The sequence below is a fragment of the Archocentrus centrarchus genome, chromosome 24 (genome assembly GCF_007364275.1).
Source record: "Archocentrus centrarchus isolate MPI-CPG fArcCen1 chromosome 24, fArcCen1, whole genome shotgun sequence".
In the NCBI taxonomy this organism is placed as follows: domain Eukaryota; kingdom Metazoa; phylum Chordata; class Actinopteri; order Cichliformes; family Cichlidae; genus Archocentrus; species Archocentrus centrarchus.
Window position 1 is genome coordinate 12,046,444 of NC_044369.1, and position 17,869 is coordinate 12,064,312.

General features: G+C 40.1%; 1 protein-coding gene across 1 annotated transcript in view; it reads right to left on the minus strand.

Annotated features, from left to right (window-relative positions):
• The window catches only part of ezrb (ezrin b), a 31,362-nt gene that overhangs the window by 2,385 nt on the left and 11,108 nt on the right, over positions 1 to 17,869 (minus strand). The window contains 13 exon segments of the mRNA XM_030721440.1: positions 1,172 to 1,297; positions 1,299 to 1,415; positions 1,610 to 1,702; positions 3,134 to 3,294; positions 5,043 to 5,173; positions 7,732 to 7,745; positions 7,747 to 7,887; positions 7,889 to 7,897; positions 8,442 to 8,538; positions 12,536 to 12,682; positions 12,789 to 12,872; positions 13,785 to 14,059; positions 16,528 to 16,623. Coding sequence (XP_030577300.1) covers positions 1,172 to 1,297; positions 1,299 to 1,415; positions 1,610 to 1,702; positions 3,134 to 3,294; positions 5,043 to 5,173; positions 7,732 to 7,745; positions 7,747 to 7,887; positions 7,889 to 7,897; positions 8,442 to 8,538; positions 12,536 to 12,682; positions 12,789 to 12,872; positions 13,785 to 14,059; positions 16,528 to 16,623 — 1,491 coding nt within the window.

Below are 17,869 nucleotides of genomic sequence, written 5' to 3' on the forward strand. Positions count from 1 at the left end.
GAGCAGAATTCATATAAAGTAGTGGGCAGTAAAGTTTCTGCTCTCCAAACAGGTGGTGACTATCGACGGGGGTAACCACAGTCCACGGAAAGTTAACAATAGTCAGAGACTTCAGGCAGCATCGGGTAAAATAACCACTGGCGACATGAAGTTAAACTTTTCTCACCTTCGAGGCGAGCAATTCAAGCGGCTACTGATGAGAGTGAAGAAAGAGATGCTTTTAACTGACAAATGACAGCGTGGTAAACTAGAGCCGACCCACTCTCAAAGTGATGCGTGACGAGGAAATCATTTCCTGTGTGGACGCCCCTCATTTCTGAACAGAGCTTTGACAGATGGTACGGGCTGATCGGGTGGCTGAGCTGGTCTCCACCATCATGCTCACACGTTCACAGGTGCTGCTGGTTTCAGCTTCCTGTTGCTCTTTTATTTAAACTTTGTTACTTGCACATCCTCCAAGTTAAAAGTACACAACTGCTACACGCAGTTACAAAACATTCAAATATTTTCTCTCTTTGTACAATCCTGTTACGGAGAGCTCAATGGCTTGTAATTTTTATTTTCTAACTTTGTAAGTTTAACTGTAACTAGAGCTGTGGACGGCCATTTACAGCATGTAGTGCTTGTCTAGTCTTACTGACTACTCACATTGCTTTGTTGTAAGTAGTGTTTAAGTTGGATCGAGGCTGCGGCAAAGACTCTGATGTCTCAAGTATACCAGGTTCTTTTTCTGTGCTTATAGCAGGCGTGCAGGATGAAACTGTGCTTTTACAGCCAAACTGTTCTGGTTAAACTTTTGTTCGTCCGTGCAAAATCTGAAAAGCTGATTCAGACTGAGATACTTGAAGAGGAAGTTCTCAGTGGACCCTTTATTTTTATTTATTTTAAATCTGTCTGCTAATTGTGAAATGATCCCCTAATCTGTACATCTTGTATCTTCAATATTGCTTATCCAGTAAACAGATAAGCATGAAAAGCTTGCAAATTACTACTGATTATGAACTGACTGAAATGCAGCAAGCACACAGATACTGTCCTCCAATAGAAAAGTATGTTAACATTAATACAGCTAATAAACTCAGATAAAATGGTGTGAGTGTGCCGTCACGCTTTGATGCATATTTGCATTTTGCAGGTGACAACGTGAGGTGTGCATTCTCTCAGTCCTCACCTTCAGCTGTTTCTGGACGCGTTCGTTCTTCTCTGCCTCAGTAAGGCGGTCCTCCTCATTGCGGTGGTCGTGGATGCCCTCTACGTGCAGGTCGGCGCTGTGCGTGCTGGCGTTCTCCTCGCTGTCCGCTGTTGTCATCCATGAGGTGGTCGTACATGGGGGGAGGCGGAGGAGGCAGGGGCGTCGTCATCGCCATGTGCAGCTCCTCCCTGGTCTTAATCAGATCGTCCTGGGCCTCGCGGGCCTGGTGACGATAAAAAGTGTCAGCCAGCTCGAAATCAAGCAATGCACCGCCTTTGACGGCTCTAGCAGGTTAGAGAATTTCTAACAAGCAAATAAATTGTCTGCACTAAACTAATCCAGGTCCTGCAAGTTACTCTCATTTCCCAGCGGACAGAAAATAGCTGAGTGAGCCTCAGTAAACTGTACATTACTCACCCTGAGCTGCCAGGAGTTGGCCTCCTCCTCCTTATGTTTCTTGGCCTCCTCGAGCTGCCTGATCTTTGCTGTGTGCTCCTCCAGCTCAGCAGTCTGACACACACAAAAAACAAAAACAAGGGACTAAATAAATAAAGATGATATCGCTCTTATAAGATAGAGAAAAAATACTACATATTTTCTTCTGGTGTCTGGTGTCTTATACTAATTCTGTCTTCTATGAAACTGATCCAGTAAAGCACAATTTTTTCAAAAGTAACAGTTTAATTCAACCTGTTTTGCTTGTGACTCTTTAAAAAAAATAGAGTAAAAAGAGTGGCAAACCCTATTTTCATTGCTAATTCAGAAAATAATGTGTAAACTTGTGTAAAACATTTTTAACTGTAATAATCCACTTTAGGATCATCACGAACTGTCAGCATCATCTAAAAAAAAATGGAAATATCCACAGCAGAGGAGAAGCAGCTGGCACTGTGAGGAGATGTCTTAATTAAGCCTAACTGAACTGTTCAGCCTCTGTGGGCGTTGTGGTACATTCCTTTTGACGCCCACAACAATGTTGACGGCTTTTTTTCCCACCACACTGTAATACTCTGGGGCTCAGCATTAAAAGCTGTGCCTGCTTTAGCTACACCGCGCTGTGAAATATGTATGTGAAAGGTGCTAATAAGTGCTAATTATCACTAATAAGATATGTGGTTTCAAACAAGTTCTTATCAACACTCTCAACATGACTTCTGTGAGCAGAAGCTGCACAGGGACTTAATCCATTACAAATGTCTTAATAGGGTTTACGTAAACAGGGCATCGCAGCAGGTGTCTCACTGATAAAACTGTTTTCAGTGGCTGAATGTGGAGTAGGAACCACAGCTTTTCATGGCAGGACCGTTACACTAAGGCACAGCTCTGTGGGTGGTCCTGAGGGGCTCTTGGTCTGAGGTGAAGGGGTGTGGACCAGCTGGGCATTAAAAAGTGGTTTTGTCTGGAGCAACAGCAGCCAGGCACTGCAAAACACACCACCCAGCAGGAAAACAGATGAGATCTCATCCAGAAAGTTTTTCATTGATCTTATCTAGCAGACATGGTGCCCACTTCTAAGACTATGTTTTCACTTTCATAGTTATCTCACAATTAATAAGTAATGTCATGGATGCCAGTATATAAGGTTCTGTATTTTTATTCTTTGAATCTACTGCAATAGCTTTTCATGATTCACAGTTGAAAAACATCCTTATTTATCTTATCCTGGCACTAGTGCAGCCCTCAGTTCACCTTAGAGAAATAAGCGGTTTTAGCCCCCTTCCTTCTCCCTGTAAGCCAGCGTTTTTCTGATTAGCTGCACCTCCTTGTGCCAGACATGTGTCTATGTAAGGAATATCCCCTTTTCTTTGATGTCACACACAGCTAAGAGTAGAAAAAATGTGAGAAGCTGAGCCACGTTTATTATGAGCATTCACCTACGTAACTGTATCAAAATGACAATAAAGAACCGAGATCATAAAAGGTCCTCTTTAAAACACTGACCAGCTGCTCCTGACTCTTCTTCTGTTGCTCAGCGTGCTGGGCCAGCTCCTCTTTAGCCAGCAGGGCAGCCTGACGCTCTGCCTCCAGACGAGCTGCCTCCTCCTCTGCTCTCCTCCGCTCCTGCTCCAGCATCATGGCTCTCTGCAGCTGCTCCTGCAAATCTAACACGCAGAAAGAGAAAATATAACATGAGACAAATGCTTTATTTTAAAGATTTACATATTTATACTCACAAGTTAACTAATTTTGTCACCTATCTTATGGCGTAGCCGAGCAGCAGTATTTGAATTTTTTTGCCACTATCAGGTGCAACTACCACCTCACAGCAATGTCTCAATAATGTTCTACTTTTCTACCCTCTGTGTGTGTTTTGAAGCCTTACGCACGGGTTCCTAGACAGATTCATTTTTTTAAAGAAGTTTGCCAATTTCCCAAAACAGCTGGAAAATTTGGGGTTTCAGTGAAGGCTGCGCATTCAGGATCCAACTGTGCATTTTTTGGGACTATTTATTTACTGTGTAGCGAGTATTTGCAGCAGCAGGACAGTGTTTGGAATATGAGACAAAGTTAAAATAAACTTCAGCCTTTATGTTAATGAAGCAAGATTTCACCTAAGGCAAAGGTGTGTGTGTTTTAGGACCTCTCAGCCAGTGGTTGTATAAGCTACAAAAGGCTTTTGGCTGCAGAGGCAATACTCATCAGCAGATACCTTCTTTGCAAGTTTTAGATATTTAATTTTTCTGTTTCATCACAATCTTTGTGCCAAATGGAAGATAATTTTATTGCAACATAAATAAATGCACACTAGGGCGCCTGGGTGGCCTTAGTGGTGAAGCCGGCGTGGCGTTGCGGCGCGGGTTTCCCATCCCAGCCTGTCGCCAATTTGCCCGCGTGTCTTCCCCTGTATCTTCCCCACTCTGTGGCCGCTGTGGCCAAAAACGCAAAAAAAAAAAAAAATGAATGAATGCACACTACTGGCAGCCGTGACTATCAGTATCACAATACTGCTACAGACACATAAAAAGAAGTAATAAAAAGTGCAATAAAACAACGAGGAGAGGGCCTACAGAGCTCCGCTGTCAAGTATCAAATGCACAACATGTGATATATTGGAACGGAAACTAATTTGACTGTAGGTCAACCATCACTGAGCTCATACTCACTCATCTGTCTGTCTGTAGCCCTTTGCCCGATGAATGTTCATACTAAGTTTCAGAAGAATTTGCCAATAAATAAGGAAGGAGTAGCGACTGATATTAAACATCAATGTACAGTATTTCTTGAGAAATTTGTTTGAAAAAAACAAAAAAAGTCAAACGTTGAAATCTGTCTGGAACAGTCTGTAAATTTTGCCGCTGACTGCCGTCAACAGCAGAGCTAAAAAAAAAAAAAAAGAAACTTGTTGAATGTCAAACATTTTTCCAGTTTTCCCATGAAGCTCTGTGCCATGACTGCGTGAACTTGTTATATGAGCTGGAATTAAAATCATTTAGATTCCTTTAATGAGTTTTATTATGCTGTTGTCACTTAAAAAAAATAAAACTAAAATCTGTCTGCTTCCTTAAGTCAATCAGGTTGTTTGTCGTCTGCTTTTATGACTGGAAGCAGTATTAGGAACAGGTAAACTACAAAGAGCCCAACCCAAGATGTAGTTTTACTCTATTTTGAATACCGAGCCAAATCTAATCAAAAAGACAGTCACTAGTAATAACAGCGCTTCATGCTGTGAAGCTTTTACTCTTCCTTATTTTTCTTTCGCCTCCATCCTTTAATTTACAAGACAAGTAACCTGCATAACCACATGTACACACATAATCAAAGTATTTTCTCTCTCACACACACACACACACACACACACAGGCGCACACACACACACACACACACACAACTTTGCATTCCCTCCCCTTACCTTTCTCTGCCTTCTTGGTCTTCTCCTCAAACTGGTAGAGCCTCATCACCAGGTCCTGCTTCTCTCGCTCCATCTGCTCCTTCTCCCTCTCAATGGCCTCTCTCTTCTTCTTCTCATTCTCCAGATGGGCCCTGCAGAAAACACACAGCATGAGGACACAAATCGAGCTGACATAGTTGATGCATGGTTACGGCAAAAGGCGCACACAAACACATTTCGGCACACAGACGAAAGTGAAACTGTTCTATAACAACTGGTCAAACAATAAAAGACATCTACCTTCAATGTAAACACCATTTATTTCACATGGTAGCCATATACAGGTCTCATAATATCCATATACGTCTTGTGATTTTAAGTTGCCCCACATTCTCAAGGACTTGGCAAACTGCATGATTTCAGGGTTTATGAGACCAATAAAACAGTTGGCACAAAGATAGCCGATAGGAAGCTTTAAGACGTGAGTCAAGTCATCAGTAACAAGAATAATCATAACAGGGCTGCAACTAACATAAGCTGCCATTTAATAATATATCACCCAACTGTTTGTCCAGAAAATGACCCAAAAAATAGGATAGAATACTGATCTAATTTCCCAAAGGCAAAATTTCATTTGACAAAAATGAATTTAAATAAGCTTTTTAATTCACAATTTTATTCCATTAAAAAAAAAAAAAAGCAAATATTCACAAAAAGAAAAAGAAATGAAAGCAAATGATTATCACTTCTGAGCGTTAACCAGCAAATATTTTGTTCTTCTGCTTGGGAAACGAACCTAATCCCACGACTTAAACAATTATTAAGAATTGTTCACAATTAATTTTTGTATATGACTTACTATTTAACTGATTAATCCTTAAAACTAACATCTTAGAAACTCCAGTTTTAAAATACTCCATAGCACGAGTCAGTTTTCCTCTCAGAAAATTTGATTTCTGTTTGCCTCATGCTTAATCTGAAAAGCTAGGCTTAAAACCATCTCGTTATTGTGTTTGAACGCCAGCCCAGCTGATTGCTGGACAGACTGCGAGCTACTGTGTCCGTGTCTGAACCGTGCCTGCTGACGTCTGGTGATCTGATGGCTCTCCCTCTGGTATTCAGGTTACATCACCATGTTTGAACAGCTGTGCAGGACAGACAGTGATCCAACAGCTGCTGTTGAGATCAGTGTCAACAACCATTCATTTTCAGTTCAGCCGATACAGGAAAGACACTTCCGATACTTCAAAGGGAACACCGTATTGTGATCCAATGAATGCTTCACGTCCCCAGGCTGAAATGCATCAGTGGAGTGTGTGAGTCGTATAGTGCCTAATAAATAACTATTTATTGGTTCTCTGCTCAGAGTATGACTTCATAATGTTAGTGCAGTAATAAAGCTGTATATTTAAAGACCCTTACTTCTAATACATTCTTTCATCTTACAGTATGTGTTTGTCTTACTGTTCTAGTACCTTTTACAATCTTTAAATGTATATACCTTTTTATTTTAGAAAGTATGTCTTTTTTCCTTCATTTATTACTAAACCTCTATTATTTCTGTACACCTCCTTTTTTCTTTTCCTCCCTCACCGCTGAATAAAAAAAATGAGAAATAAAAAAAGTGTACAGATACAGATTCTTTCACTTTTTGCACAAACTTTACTGTGTTCTAAATTAGATTTTTAATGATAATACCATCAATTAACACTCAAACCATAATGGAAAAAAAGGCAAAATAATTTGAGTAATTTTTTGTAAATGCATTAAAAATGAAAATAATATATATTTATATATTATATCTATATATATATATAGATCTATATATATATATATATATATCTATATATATATATATATATATATATATATATATATATATATATTCAATAAAACTCAAAGTATATATGTATACTATTTAAAGAGAAGATGTGGATTCAGGATGCACAACATTTAAAATCTTGGAGAACTGCAAAAGTCAGACAGTGAATTAATAAATTAATTAGTAGACCAAACATAAATGATGGATTTGTCTGTTTGGCACAAAAAAAAAAAAAATGAAAATTGCTACTTATTGAGTTTCTAGTGAGAGACGTTTCCACCATGTGTTTTAACAGCTGGTCAGACAAAAACCAGACATCTGAAGATGGCGGTGTATAATAATTTCCATTACTGAGTAACCCAGTATCTGCAATGGAAATAATCATGTTCTGTTTTTGTCTTAAAAAAAAAAAATACAGCACGCAAAGGGACACACAACCACGGAGGAGAAGAAAAAAAAAGTTGGGCGGGGGAAAGCAGGGGGAGAGAGAGGAGAGAGGAGAGAGAGAGAGAGAGAAGAGAGAGAGAGAGAGAGAGAGAGAGAGAGAGAGAGAGAGAGATAGATAGAGAGATATATTATACATACATATATAACAGATACATATAGATATATATATATATATATATATATTATATGGAAATAATAACTTATAACCAGTGTTATCTGCAGCCGCAGCAATGGTGTGTTCTACTGTAAATGATCCTGCTCATTTTTACTAACAGTTGACTGAATGAATACCTTTAACAGCTCTTATTAAATCTCAAGGAATGACAAAAGGCTAACTCATAAATAATAAAGATGGTTTATGTCCTCACTGAGGATAACTGTCAGAGAATAATTTTTAAGTGTGAAACTATTTTTTAATGACCTTATCTAAGGCTTGCGTACCTCTCCATCTGTTTTCTGCTGCTTGTCCTCTTTGGCCTGGGCCTTCATCTGCTGCACCTCAATCGTGTCCGGTTTGCGGCGACGCATGTACAGCTCGTGGTTGCCCATGCACAGCTGCAGGATGCGCTTGTTTATGCGCAGTCTCGGGGCGTAAAAACACAAAGTCCTGAATTTTGAAAGGAAATGAACAAAAGGGAACAATAGAAGGAGAAGGCAGAACAGACACCGGGCTGAATACATTAAAGCTGCTGATCCAGGGGAACCTTTACTGATGATTAGTGCTAAAAAAAATAATAAATAACACTTCTACAAGGATTGTTCCACTCATGGTAAAAGCCCAGAGCTGCCTGAGTGCACAGATAAGGTTTATACCATTTGCTTTTGTGTGTGTGTCTGCAGTCAATCCCTAACAGCGCTGCCTCGAAAGCAGCTCTGTCTATTCTTTATACGAGATTGCAACTGAAGATATGCCTAATGGTTTTCCTCTCCCTTGCAGTGAAACATGATGCCACAGGTAAAATGGAAGCAGCGAGCTTAAGTACAGAAACACTGAAACCCAAAACACTCTGTAAAGCCTAATTTTAAAGAAGACCAAGACCTCTTTATGTAGGGAAAACTGCAAAGAAAAATAAGGACTTTCAAAGAAGATGGTGCATTTTCAAGGCTTAGAAATACCCACACGTTTGAAAGCTTAGATGAGATTTACTCACCGGAGATTTCTTGTCAATAGGCTTGATGATGAATTTCTTATCATTGAAGGAAATGTTTCTGATCTCACTCCAGGGGAAGCCAATCTTTGGGGTCAGTCTGAAGGAGACAGCATAAAAAAAAAAAAAAAAAGTAAAATAAGTGGCATAATGTGGGCATAACGTTAGTGTCAACTGGGACCGCTTTAATTATCAATTTACTTATATTTATCATGAGAATGCAGACAGTTTACATATCATAAAGCTGTAAAGATCCAACAAACAATCTCATTCCGATCACGTCATTAATCCTCTTAACATGGCTTTGAGTATCAAAGTATTGGGGATGAATCTGGGATGTGGCGGGCTGCTTTGTGCCAGAAAAAATTAAGCAGACGCCAATCTCTTTCAACACAATAGAGAATAGCACTGTATTCAAGGAGAAGCCGACAGTGCTGTAATCCGAAAAAAAAAACTCCAGACGAAACTCTGCACTACTCCCTTAACTGGAATTTCACTCCAGCTGACCCTGACACATGCTTGTGGAATTGAGAAAACAATGTGGAAGTTATCTGATGAATTTTTCTATCAGACTCCTGCGGTCTACGGAGGTGTGCTTTATCAATTAATTCTGGTTACACAAACCTCTTTGCACAAACTTGGTTACATTTTTTTTGAAAAAGGGAAAATGTGATTAAATGGATTTCCCTACCAAGTCTCTAATTTATTTATTTTTTTATAAAGTTTATTAATATATAAGAATTAATGTGTATGAAATATTAGCATTTGATTGCAATGGCTAGAAGAACCACTATGTGTAAATACATGAGTAATAAAAGGAGTGCTACAAGTTCAGGTCTTGCTGCAGTCTGTAACTGTACCAAAGTAACAGTAAAAAGTCAGTCAACAACAGCTGAGCAAAGCTTGGGGGTTAACACAGAGTTATCAACCCACAATGCGGTGTACTCAGGATACGCTGAGGCAGAGCTGCAGATGTGCAGCCCTCTCTGCTTCAAGCTTTACAGTGGTCCTACAAAGAGCTATGCTAAGCATCATGTTCTATCTGTTTACTGGCACGAGGGGGCAGTTTCAAAAACTATGTTGAACAACTGGTCTGTGGGCTACTCTTGTTTGAGTTATGCTGTTGTTCCTCCTTTAGCTTAGCTCCCATCAAAAAGAACACATTAGTGATGATATACCAAATAAAACCTTGTCCCTGTGAAGTGTTAAAAACAACAAGCGATGACCTCAAGTTTGCACTGGGGAGGTTTGCAGCTGAGCATGAGGTGGTTGGGATGAGAATTAGCACCTCCGAGTCTGAGACTGTGGTTCTCAGCTGATTGGTGCATGGTCTGCAGTGATGGGGGTGCTATATTGGTCTGGTGTGTTGAACAGAGAGCTGAGCTTGAAGGCAAAGCTGTGATTCACTGGTTGATCTACGTTCCTGTCCTCACCTATAGCCACAAGCTGTGGGCAGTGACCGAAAGAATGATCCTGGAGATACAACCGGCCAAAATGAGCTTTCTTCAAAGGATGCCCGGGCTCAGCCTCAGAGATAGGGTGAGGAGTTCAGTCAATAATTAAGGACTCTGAGTAGAACCACTACAGGAGGTGGTTCATGCATCTGACAAAGACACGTTCTGGGTGCTTCCTAAGTGAGATGTTTCAGGCATGTCCTACTGGAAGGAGGCCCCGGGGCAGACCAGGACATGCCAGAGGGCTTATAGCTCTCGGCTAGCTTGAGAACCCAATTTTTCCTCGTCATGGCAAACTCTGCTTTCACTCCCCGTCCTCTGGAATTCCAACCTACTTAGAATTATTTTGTCTTTTTTGGAGGACTGCGCACAGTGCATCTGCATAAGTTGCATACCCCAAATCCCTCACTCTACATAGTAAAATACATGCACGGACAGACAACTCTGTTCCAGACTTCAGACTCCTCCTACTGCTAAGGCCTGTCACATTAATTATTTGCTGATTTTAGCAGCTAACAGTAGTAACTTATGTCTAAAAGTGTCACAGAATATTTAAGAACCATCTCATTAAAAATGCTTAGGCCCAATTGGGAGTCAGTTTAGGCCTGGTGATTGCAAAACACTGGTGGCAACCCTGAAAGGCTGTTAGACAGGTGTCACACATTCAGCAACTCAAACAAAAGTTCACATCAAGCTTAAACTAGTGAATAATTAAACAACCATGTGGTAATGATAGCTTCTCAACTAACAAAAATACAAAGATTATCAGTCAATATTTTTACTCTTATAAAATGTGCATCAATATTGTATTGGTCTCATTATTTATATCAATAAAAGTTATTTTCATCATTTTTATTGATATAAATAGAACAACTAATGAATTGTTTCAGCTCCAATGTGTCATTTTAAGGGTTCAAACACTACTGAAGCCTTGTTAGACTAACACTGAGTCAGTGATAAACAGTTAAAGGGCATTAAGAATCTATTTACTACATTCATTTAACTGCTAAGATTTGTGGTATTTTGTATGAACCTATTGAATTGAATATAGCATCCGTGGCTGCACACTAGTGTGTGTTTGACTGCGCCTGCTAAACACAAAGCTTTAGTTTGAGAAAAAAAAACTGCCCTATTAAAATGGGCTGTAGCAGCAGGAGCATAAGGAGTTAATCTAGCTCCAGCCTGGGCGAAGCAGCCTTGGCTGCACTGTTGCATTGTGGGCCAGCTGGCCTCATTGGAGAGACTGTGTAGTAGGTTTGCCTCGCATTCTTAAGTGCCACACAGCTTGAAAAACCAGTCGACGTAGCCATGGTTACAGCAGAGGGCACCATGGAAGAGAGGCATTTCTTTGCTGATCCCAAGGAGCGCACAAAGAGACAGTCACACGGGACCTGGTCTGTTTCCTAACAATGTATTTGTCACTCTTGTTGGAGGTTTCGTACCTCAAGTCGTTAAATTAGAGTTAAAGTGAAATGAAAACAAGAATAACTGGAACACAATGGCAGAGTAATTAAATCATTTAGATTTGAGAAAACAATAAATCAGCCTGTAAAACCTTCAACTAGAGACCTGATGAGGGAGCAGGCGTGCCAAGCTTCCTCATTAAAACGTCACCAGCGTGCTGGATTCATTTGCTCCACAGACAGAGCTGACCGCACTGCATGGCAAGAAAGTGGATAAACCTAATATGAGAAGAGCAGCAACCAAAGCCAAAGCACAGCTGGCAGCACGGGGTCAGTGACTGAAAGGCAAGTCACCTGGGATGTAATGCTCCTTTAACACAGTGTACTTCACCCCAGTAACCACACACAGGAGGCCACAGGGGATCTCAGAAGTCATTTCACACCAAACAGAGGATGATTATCTCCCAAAGTGTCTTGGCCTACAAACAAAGTGGAAAATCACAAGCAAAGCCAGCCAAGAGAGTGGAAACACCCAATCACCAGTCTGTCAGAGCTTTCAAAAAGTAGGTCTGCCTTTAAGCACAATACCAAAAACTGATCAAAGGATGATAAAAAAAAAATTTTTTTTAATTGTTTGTTTTCCACTGGAAAAATGGTTAGTGATTAACTGTAAATTTTACCCTGGTTCCAAAGGTGAGAATAAGAAGAGTCAGATGGAAAGGCGAGACAAATGTCTGCAGCTTTTGTATACCAGCTGCAGTTTAAATGGCCCACAAATGTTTGCTGTGAATCAGGAGATTATTTTTCATTCAGAACTATGTAGAGCATGAAGCATACCTCTACAAACAGAGGTGACAACTGATAACCTTTATATCTAAAAAAGATTAGGTCACAGTCACGTGGAGCACTCAAAATATATGTAGTAAGCCCATAAAACCACATTATGTGGCAACTTGGGAGTCCAAAACCCCCAAAAAACTCTAAATAAAAACTTATTATTTGACCTGCAACTGAGCAGATTGCACACTAAACTGCTGATTAGGAATTTCTAAATCTCGGTGTACCTCCTTGGCCTTCATTGTCATTCTTGTCATACTGCCTGCTGTAGAACAGGAACAGTGATTATGTACAGACATGAACCTGGCTCAGCCAGTTTGGCTGTGTCCCAGTGATACAGCTAGCCCAACAGCCAGAAGAGACAGCAAGAGCTAGGCTGTGTAATTAGAGGAGCTACGCTTACTTGTCATCCTTCTCATAAATGTTGAGTCCCAGAGCGTCCACTCCCAGACGCAGCTCTGTTCCCTTCTTATTCTTGATGTCAAAGTAGTTGACTCCGTACATTTCAAGGTCCTGGGCAATTTTCAGATACTCCAGCATAGCATCCTCCCTGCAAGAATAGGCAAAAATCAGGAAGTGAAAGCCATGAACAATCTAATTCCTATCATTACAGAAGGATTAAAAAAAAAAAAAAAAAAATGACTCCAGTAACTCACTTCAGCATCCCGTGGTGCTCCTCATGCCACACTTGGATCCTCTCCTCCCACTGTTCTTTGGATAACTTGTGTTGCTCTTGGACTCTGTCGACCGAGAGAAACAAACAAAAAAAAAAAGCACGACAATAAATGTACACATACAGTTTTTGTGATATAAAGTGCCACTTTTTGAAGGTGGTGATTTTCACTGAGGGATAGTGTGGTCCTCCTCTGTGTGACCCGAGACTTTTGGTACAGAAAAAGCTGTTGAGTCACTGCTGACTTGATTCCACACTACTTTTTGATGTGTAAATGCTCTTATCTGTGTGGTGGGAGCACTTCTGGTCTTTGTTGGGGGTTTTTTTTGTTTTTTAGATTTCTGCATACAACATCAAAATTGTTGCTTAAGCTCTTTACAAAAAAAAAAAAACTGCTTTATAGTTCAGTTTGGTACCAACTTTATGCCCTAGTTGGGACAGTCGTAACCCTAACCCTAGGGTTAGTGTACCAGTCCCTGAGTCGCCCACCAGCATTCAAATTCCTCCAAACTGTTCCTGGTTATTAAGTGTGGTACAGCTGGACCACCTGCTTTTAACCATAATCTGTTAATCAAGTTAGAAAAAAGTAAAATAAAACATTTATTTCGCTCATTATGTGCAAATGCCATGAAGGACAATGTGGTAACCACAAATAGTGGTGAGGGTGGAACAAGAGCCAATCTGGATGGACTGCACGCATAATTTGCTTTTGACTCATGGTTAATTACAAACTGTGTTTGTTATATAAACTTCATCTCCTCTTTTGTTTCTTTGGGTGGAGACTGTGAATTTCTTTGGAGCTGGTTCAACCAGTGCTGCTGATTTAAGTATTTTAGTTCTTTTTTTTTCTCCCAAGAAATGTTCCCTATTTAAACCAAAAAAAAAAAAAGTATGAAGTGATTCAGATGAATAAGACATGCATCTTAATGAATTCCACTGTCAGCAATGCTCAATTAGTGGTTCTGAGTTCACACCTCACCTGTGTGGCAGCAGGCGCTCAGACAGCAGGTACCCAGGCCGGTGGACTTCTTTATCGTAGTCTCCAAACTTGGCCTGAACAGAGTAGGAGGCCAGCAGCACGGCTGTCTCGGGCGGGCAGTAGACCTCGTCGCTCAGGATGCTCTCCTTCACCTGCATAAAAAAGAGCTTCTGGGTGATGTCCTGGATCAGCTCATCTGCAACGTCCTCGGGGAAGAACTTGGCACGAAACTTGAACTGCAGCGGGTTCTCCTTCTTCACATCCTGAGAGGACACCTGGAGAGAAATCATACTATAAACATGCTTGCTCGCTCACTGCCTTGAAAAGTTGGTTAGATAAGAGGCTGATATCTTATCTAACCAACTGCTATCTCCAACTATTCCCAATAATCTTATGGATGTGTTTTCATTTTCATGCAACTCTTGGAAAGATAGCAAATAAGTGAATTTTTCCAAAGGTTATTGTCAAGCTATTTCTTTAATTTCAAACTGTAAAGCTGGATGGTATAAATGCTAGAACTGTCGGTATAAATCAGGACTTTCTCTGGCATATTGCTGTAAAAAAAAAAAAAAAAAAAAAAAAAAAAAAAAAAAAGCATTTTAAAAACTGTTTCTCTGACAAATGTGTTTCTGCTCTTACTGTCTATAAAACAATCACCATCAGTTGTATACAGTACCAGTACCCATTCACAATGAGCTATAATGACCTTATCAAAAGGGGATCTGCCCTCTCATTTAGTGGAAATAAACTTTATTAAGCTATGGTGTGTGTGTGTGTGTTTACACAATACGCCTCTTCCTCTAATTTCAAAACAGGAACCAAGCGGTCTTGATGGAGAGAATGGAGCCAGGAATATTCCAGTTTGAGCTTTGCATTGTGCTGATGAGCTGCACTGTCAGCGCACAGCGTACAGTTCCCTGCTGCTGACTGAGGCAAGCATAACCCTTTCTCTCTCTCGCTTTTAAAAAAAGTTAACAGGACAGATTAGCATAGTTTCTGGCATTTGTTTCATTCAGGAAGGTATTACTCATAACCATTCTTTTCAAATCCATTCGAGAGAAACTGTATCAGTGTATTCACCACTGTAAGTCTGAGCTTAACTTTGCTGATGGGAGCCACAGCCAATAGAGACTGGTGTATATTTCAAAGATTACTCTAGTGACTTAGCATTACACTACAATAATAATGATTCAGTGGAGCAACCCTTAATTGCCTTTACCTAATTAAGGCACGACTTTTCCTGATTAATTCCACACATTTTTCTTTCATGTAAAAACTTGGTGCCTAAAACACCCACAATGCAGCCTCGTTGCTTCAGTTTGAGATTCAGCGGTGTCAGGAGCAACGAGTGGTTCAATTTGGGAACCCGATGGTTATCGTCTAGGGCCACTGTTTCAGGGTTTCCAGTGTAGCCAATGGATATCTGGGCCAAGACTTTCTGTTCTGCGCAACAGTCATTGTTTATAAATTTAGATCAATTTTAAAAACCAAATAAAAAGTTACATGATTAACAGACGATAGCCAGGGGTCTGAAGATTATATTTCATCAAATGTGCTCCTTCTTTTGCTCTCCACACAGATTACTTACATGCATAACAATTGCTGTCTGATTTCGATTGACCAAACAGTAACCAGATAAAAAAAAAAAAAGACCAAAAATCACCTCCTCCACCAGACTGTGTAGAGTAATATTAACATACAGTTTAAAGAGATTTTCTGAGTCCCGTCTCAAATCTCAAATGAGCCTTTGAGGCTCAAGTGGAGATGAGAAGCTTCTTTTAAACCAACACTGACTACTGAAGCACTTTCTGCAGCCACATGAGGTTTTAATATACAGCTGCTTCCACCTAACTAGTCCACAACAGCTATACACAGGCTGTGGGGTTAAAAAAATCAGATTATTAACACAGGAGCAGGTGCAGAGTTGGTGGGTCATACAGAAACAATGAAACAAAATGTGGACCTCTGCTTATTCATAGGCATGACTTTATCACCTGGCTGAATTACTTTAACTTTTACTTTTGGCTGCTCACTTATTACCAAGATCCACGTTTCACTTGACTGATTTTTTTTTTTTTTTTTTTTTTTACATGCAACCCTAAAGGGATCTGTGTCTCCTACCAGGGATCGAACCGGGGATATTTTGCTTCTTAGATGCAAGTGTACTTTTTACATAACCATTTTTGTCATTTTGATAATGCAGGATTAACAGTAAATGGTGTCCAGGTAACGTGTGTTTACTCAGGGAAAGAGAGGAATAACAGAGGCAGCTGTGGTTCACATAGAGTTCATACTCTTTGTCAAATAATCCACCTCCAGCTGATAACATGCAGCTCTGACCCCTCCGCCCCTTTGCCGCCACAGCACAGACAGAAACCAGGCAGGGCTTCAAAAATCAGCTGCCATGTCATATTACACACTCAGTAATATGGCAGGTACTGACTGAATGAAAGGCAAACACTAGAGCTCCCACCCCCCCCTCAAAACAATACATTCTTTCTCTGTTACTCCATATTAATCCACAGGGAAGGGTGTGACAGAAGCTGAGGAGACATGACATACATGCACAGCATGGAGAAATCAGGTATCGTGCGTGTAATACAAAGGTAAGCGATGACAATAATTTGACAAATGTGAAGCATCAAAGTATTAATAAGACAACATTTTAACATTATCTATAATCATAATCATTCATGATTAAAATATATACATATTTTTTATACATTTTAAAGATGGGTTTTACCTTTTTGTCCAGTTTTAGCCAAGTGTGGTAACCTTTGCCGTCCACATACTGAAGCCCGAAGTACCAGACCTCACGCAAGCCGATGGTTTTTACCACCTGCACAGAGAAAATGGAAAGCATTCAAATGAATATCAGCGCAGTTTTAATTTGTCCAGATTTAAGTCTGCGTAAGTAACAAACACACCGCCCGCAATTCCAGGAAAACCGAAAGATCATGGCCTTCACACCAAGTAATTTTCCCCATAAACAAACTAACTTGTGTTTTTTTCTCCCCTCACAATGAGTTGTGAAAAGGCCTTTGAAGGATTTTCAGCCTTTGGCAAGGTCTAAACAATCTAACCTTAAGGTGACATACTCAGGTACCGCACTAATCTGGTGGACAACCCTCATAGTATTACACATTCCCAGGCTTTAGCTGATGCAGTTAGGTGCTGCCTGGACAAACAAAGGTAAATACAACATTTTTTATGTCTTTGGCTACATAAGATCCTAGACAGAAACCACTGTAAAACCATTCATTGGATCCAGACTGTTTTCTGAGAATTTCTCCTGTCCTAAAAGGAAATGTGGCATTTAAAAAAAAAAAAAAAATCTCAAAAAAGATAGTAAGATCATCAGTAAATCACAAAAACAGCTGGAAAAGATAATAAACTACCTTAAAAAAAAAAAAAGTTGTGGGTTTATTTTCTAAGGGTTAATCAATATTAATAATTAATCACACAGCAAAGCGACTGTTTTGATTAAAGGCAACACTTTGCTAAATCCACAAAAATTTGTCTTCTTGATAGACTTCAAAAGGTCTCTAAATCAAAGATGAATGGCTTTGATTTAGAAACCTTTTGATGGATCGTATTTAGTGCAGCAGCAACAGGTCGAGAGCGAGCAGGGCTGCATCTCACCTGTAATGAAACTCATGAGGCCTCAGAAAACAATCAGTCCTTTCATGGTGCTTTTAGATTTGGGATCCACAGAGTGAGAGGCAGAGACACCAGAAAGAACAGTGACACGTATACCCAAATGAACGTCTGTCTTAGATTCAGTTGTATAAACGCCTGAGACCACTTTGTCGTTGAAGTAATCCGTATAATCTTACCAACAACACTGTGCTTCACCTAAAAAAAAACAGCTTCAAAAATATGCTGTACAAGTTATGAATACCTGCTGACAAAGGATTCTGAAAATAATACGGTTCGTTAGAGGTGGATTAAATCTGAATCCGGGGACACGGTTTAGTGGACTGACTTCTCAGCAGGGTGATTTGGCAGGCTGCCTCGACTTTAATGGGTTGCTGCTTAGTTTACTTCAACGTATTTCAGGAGCTCCAAAAACCGAGTGCAGCACT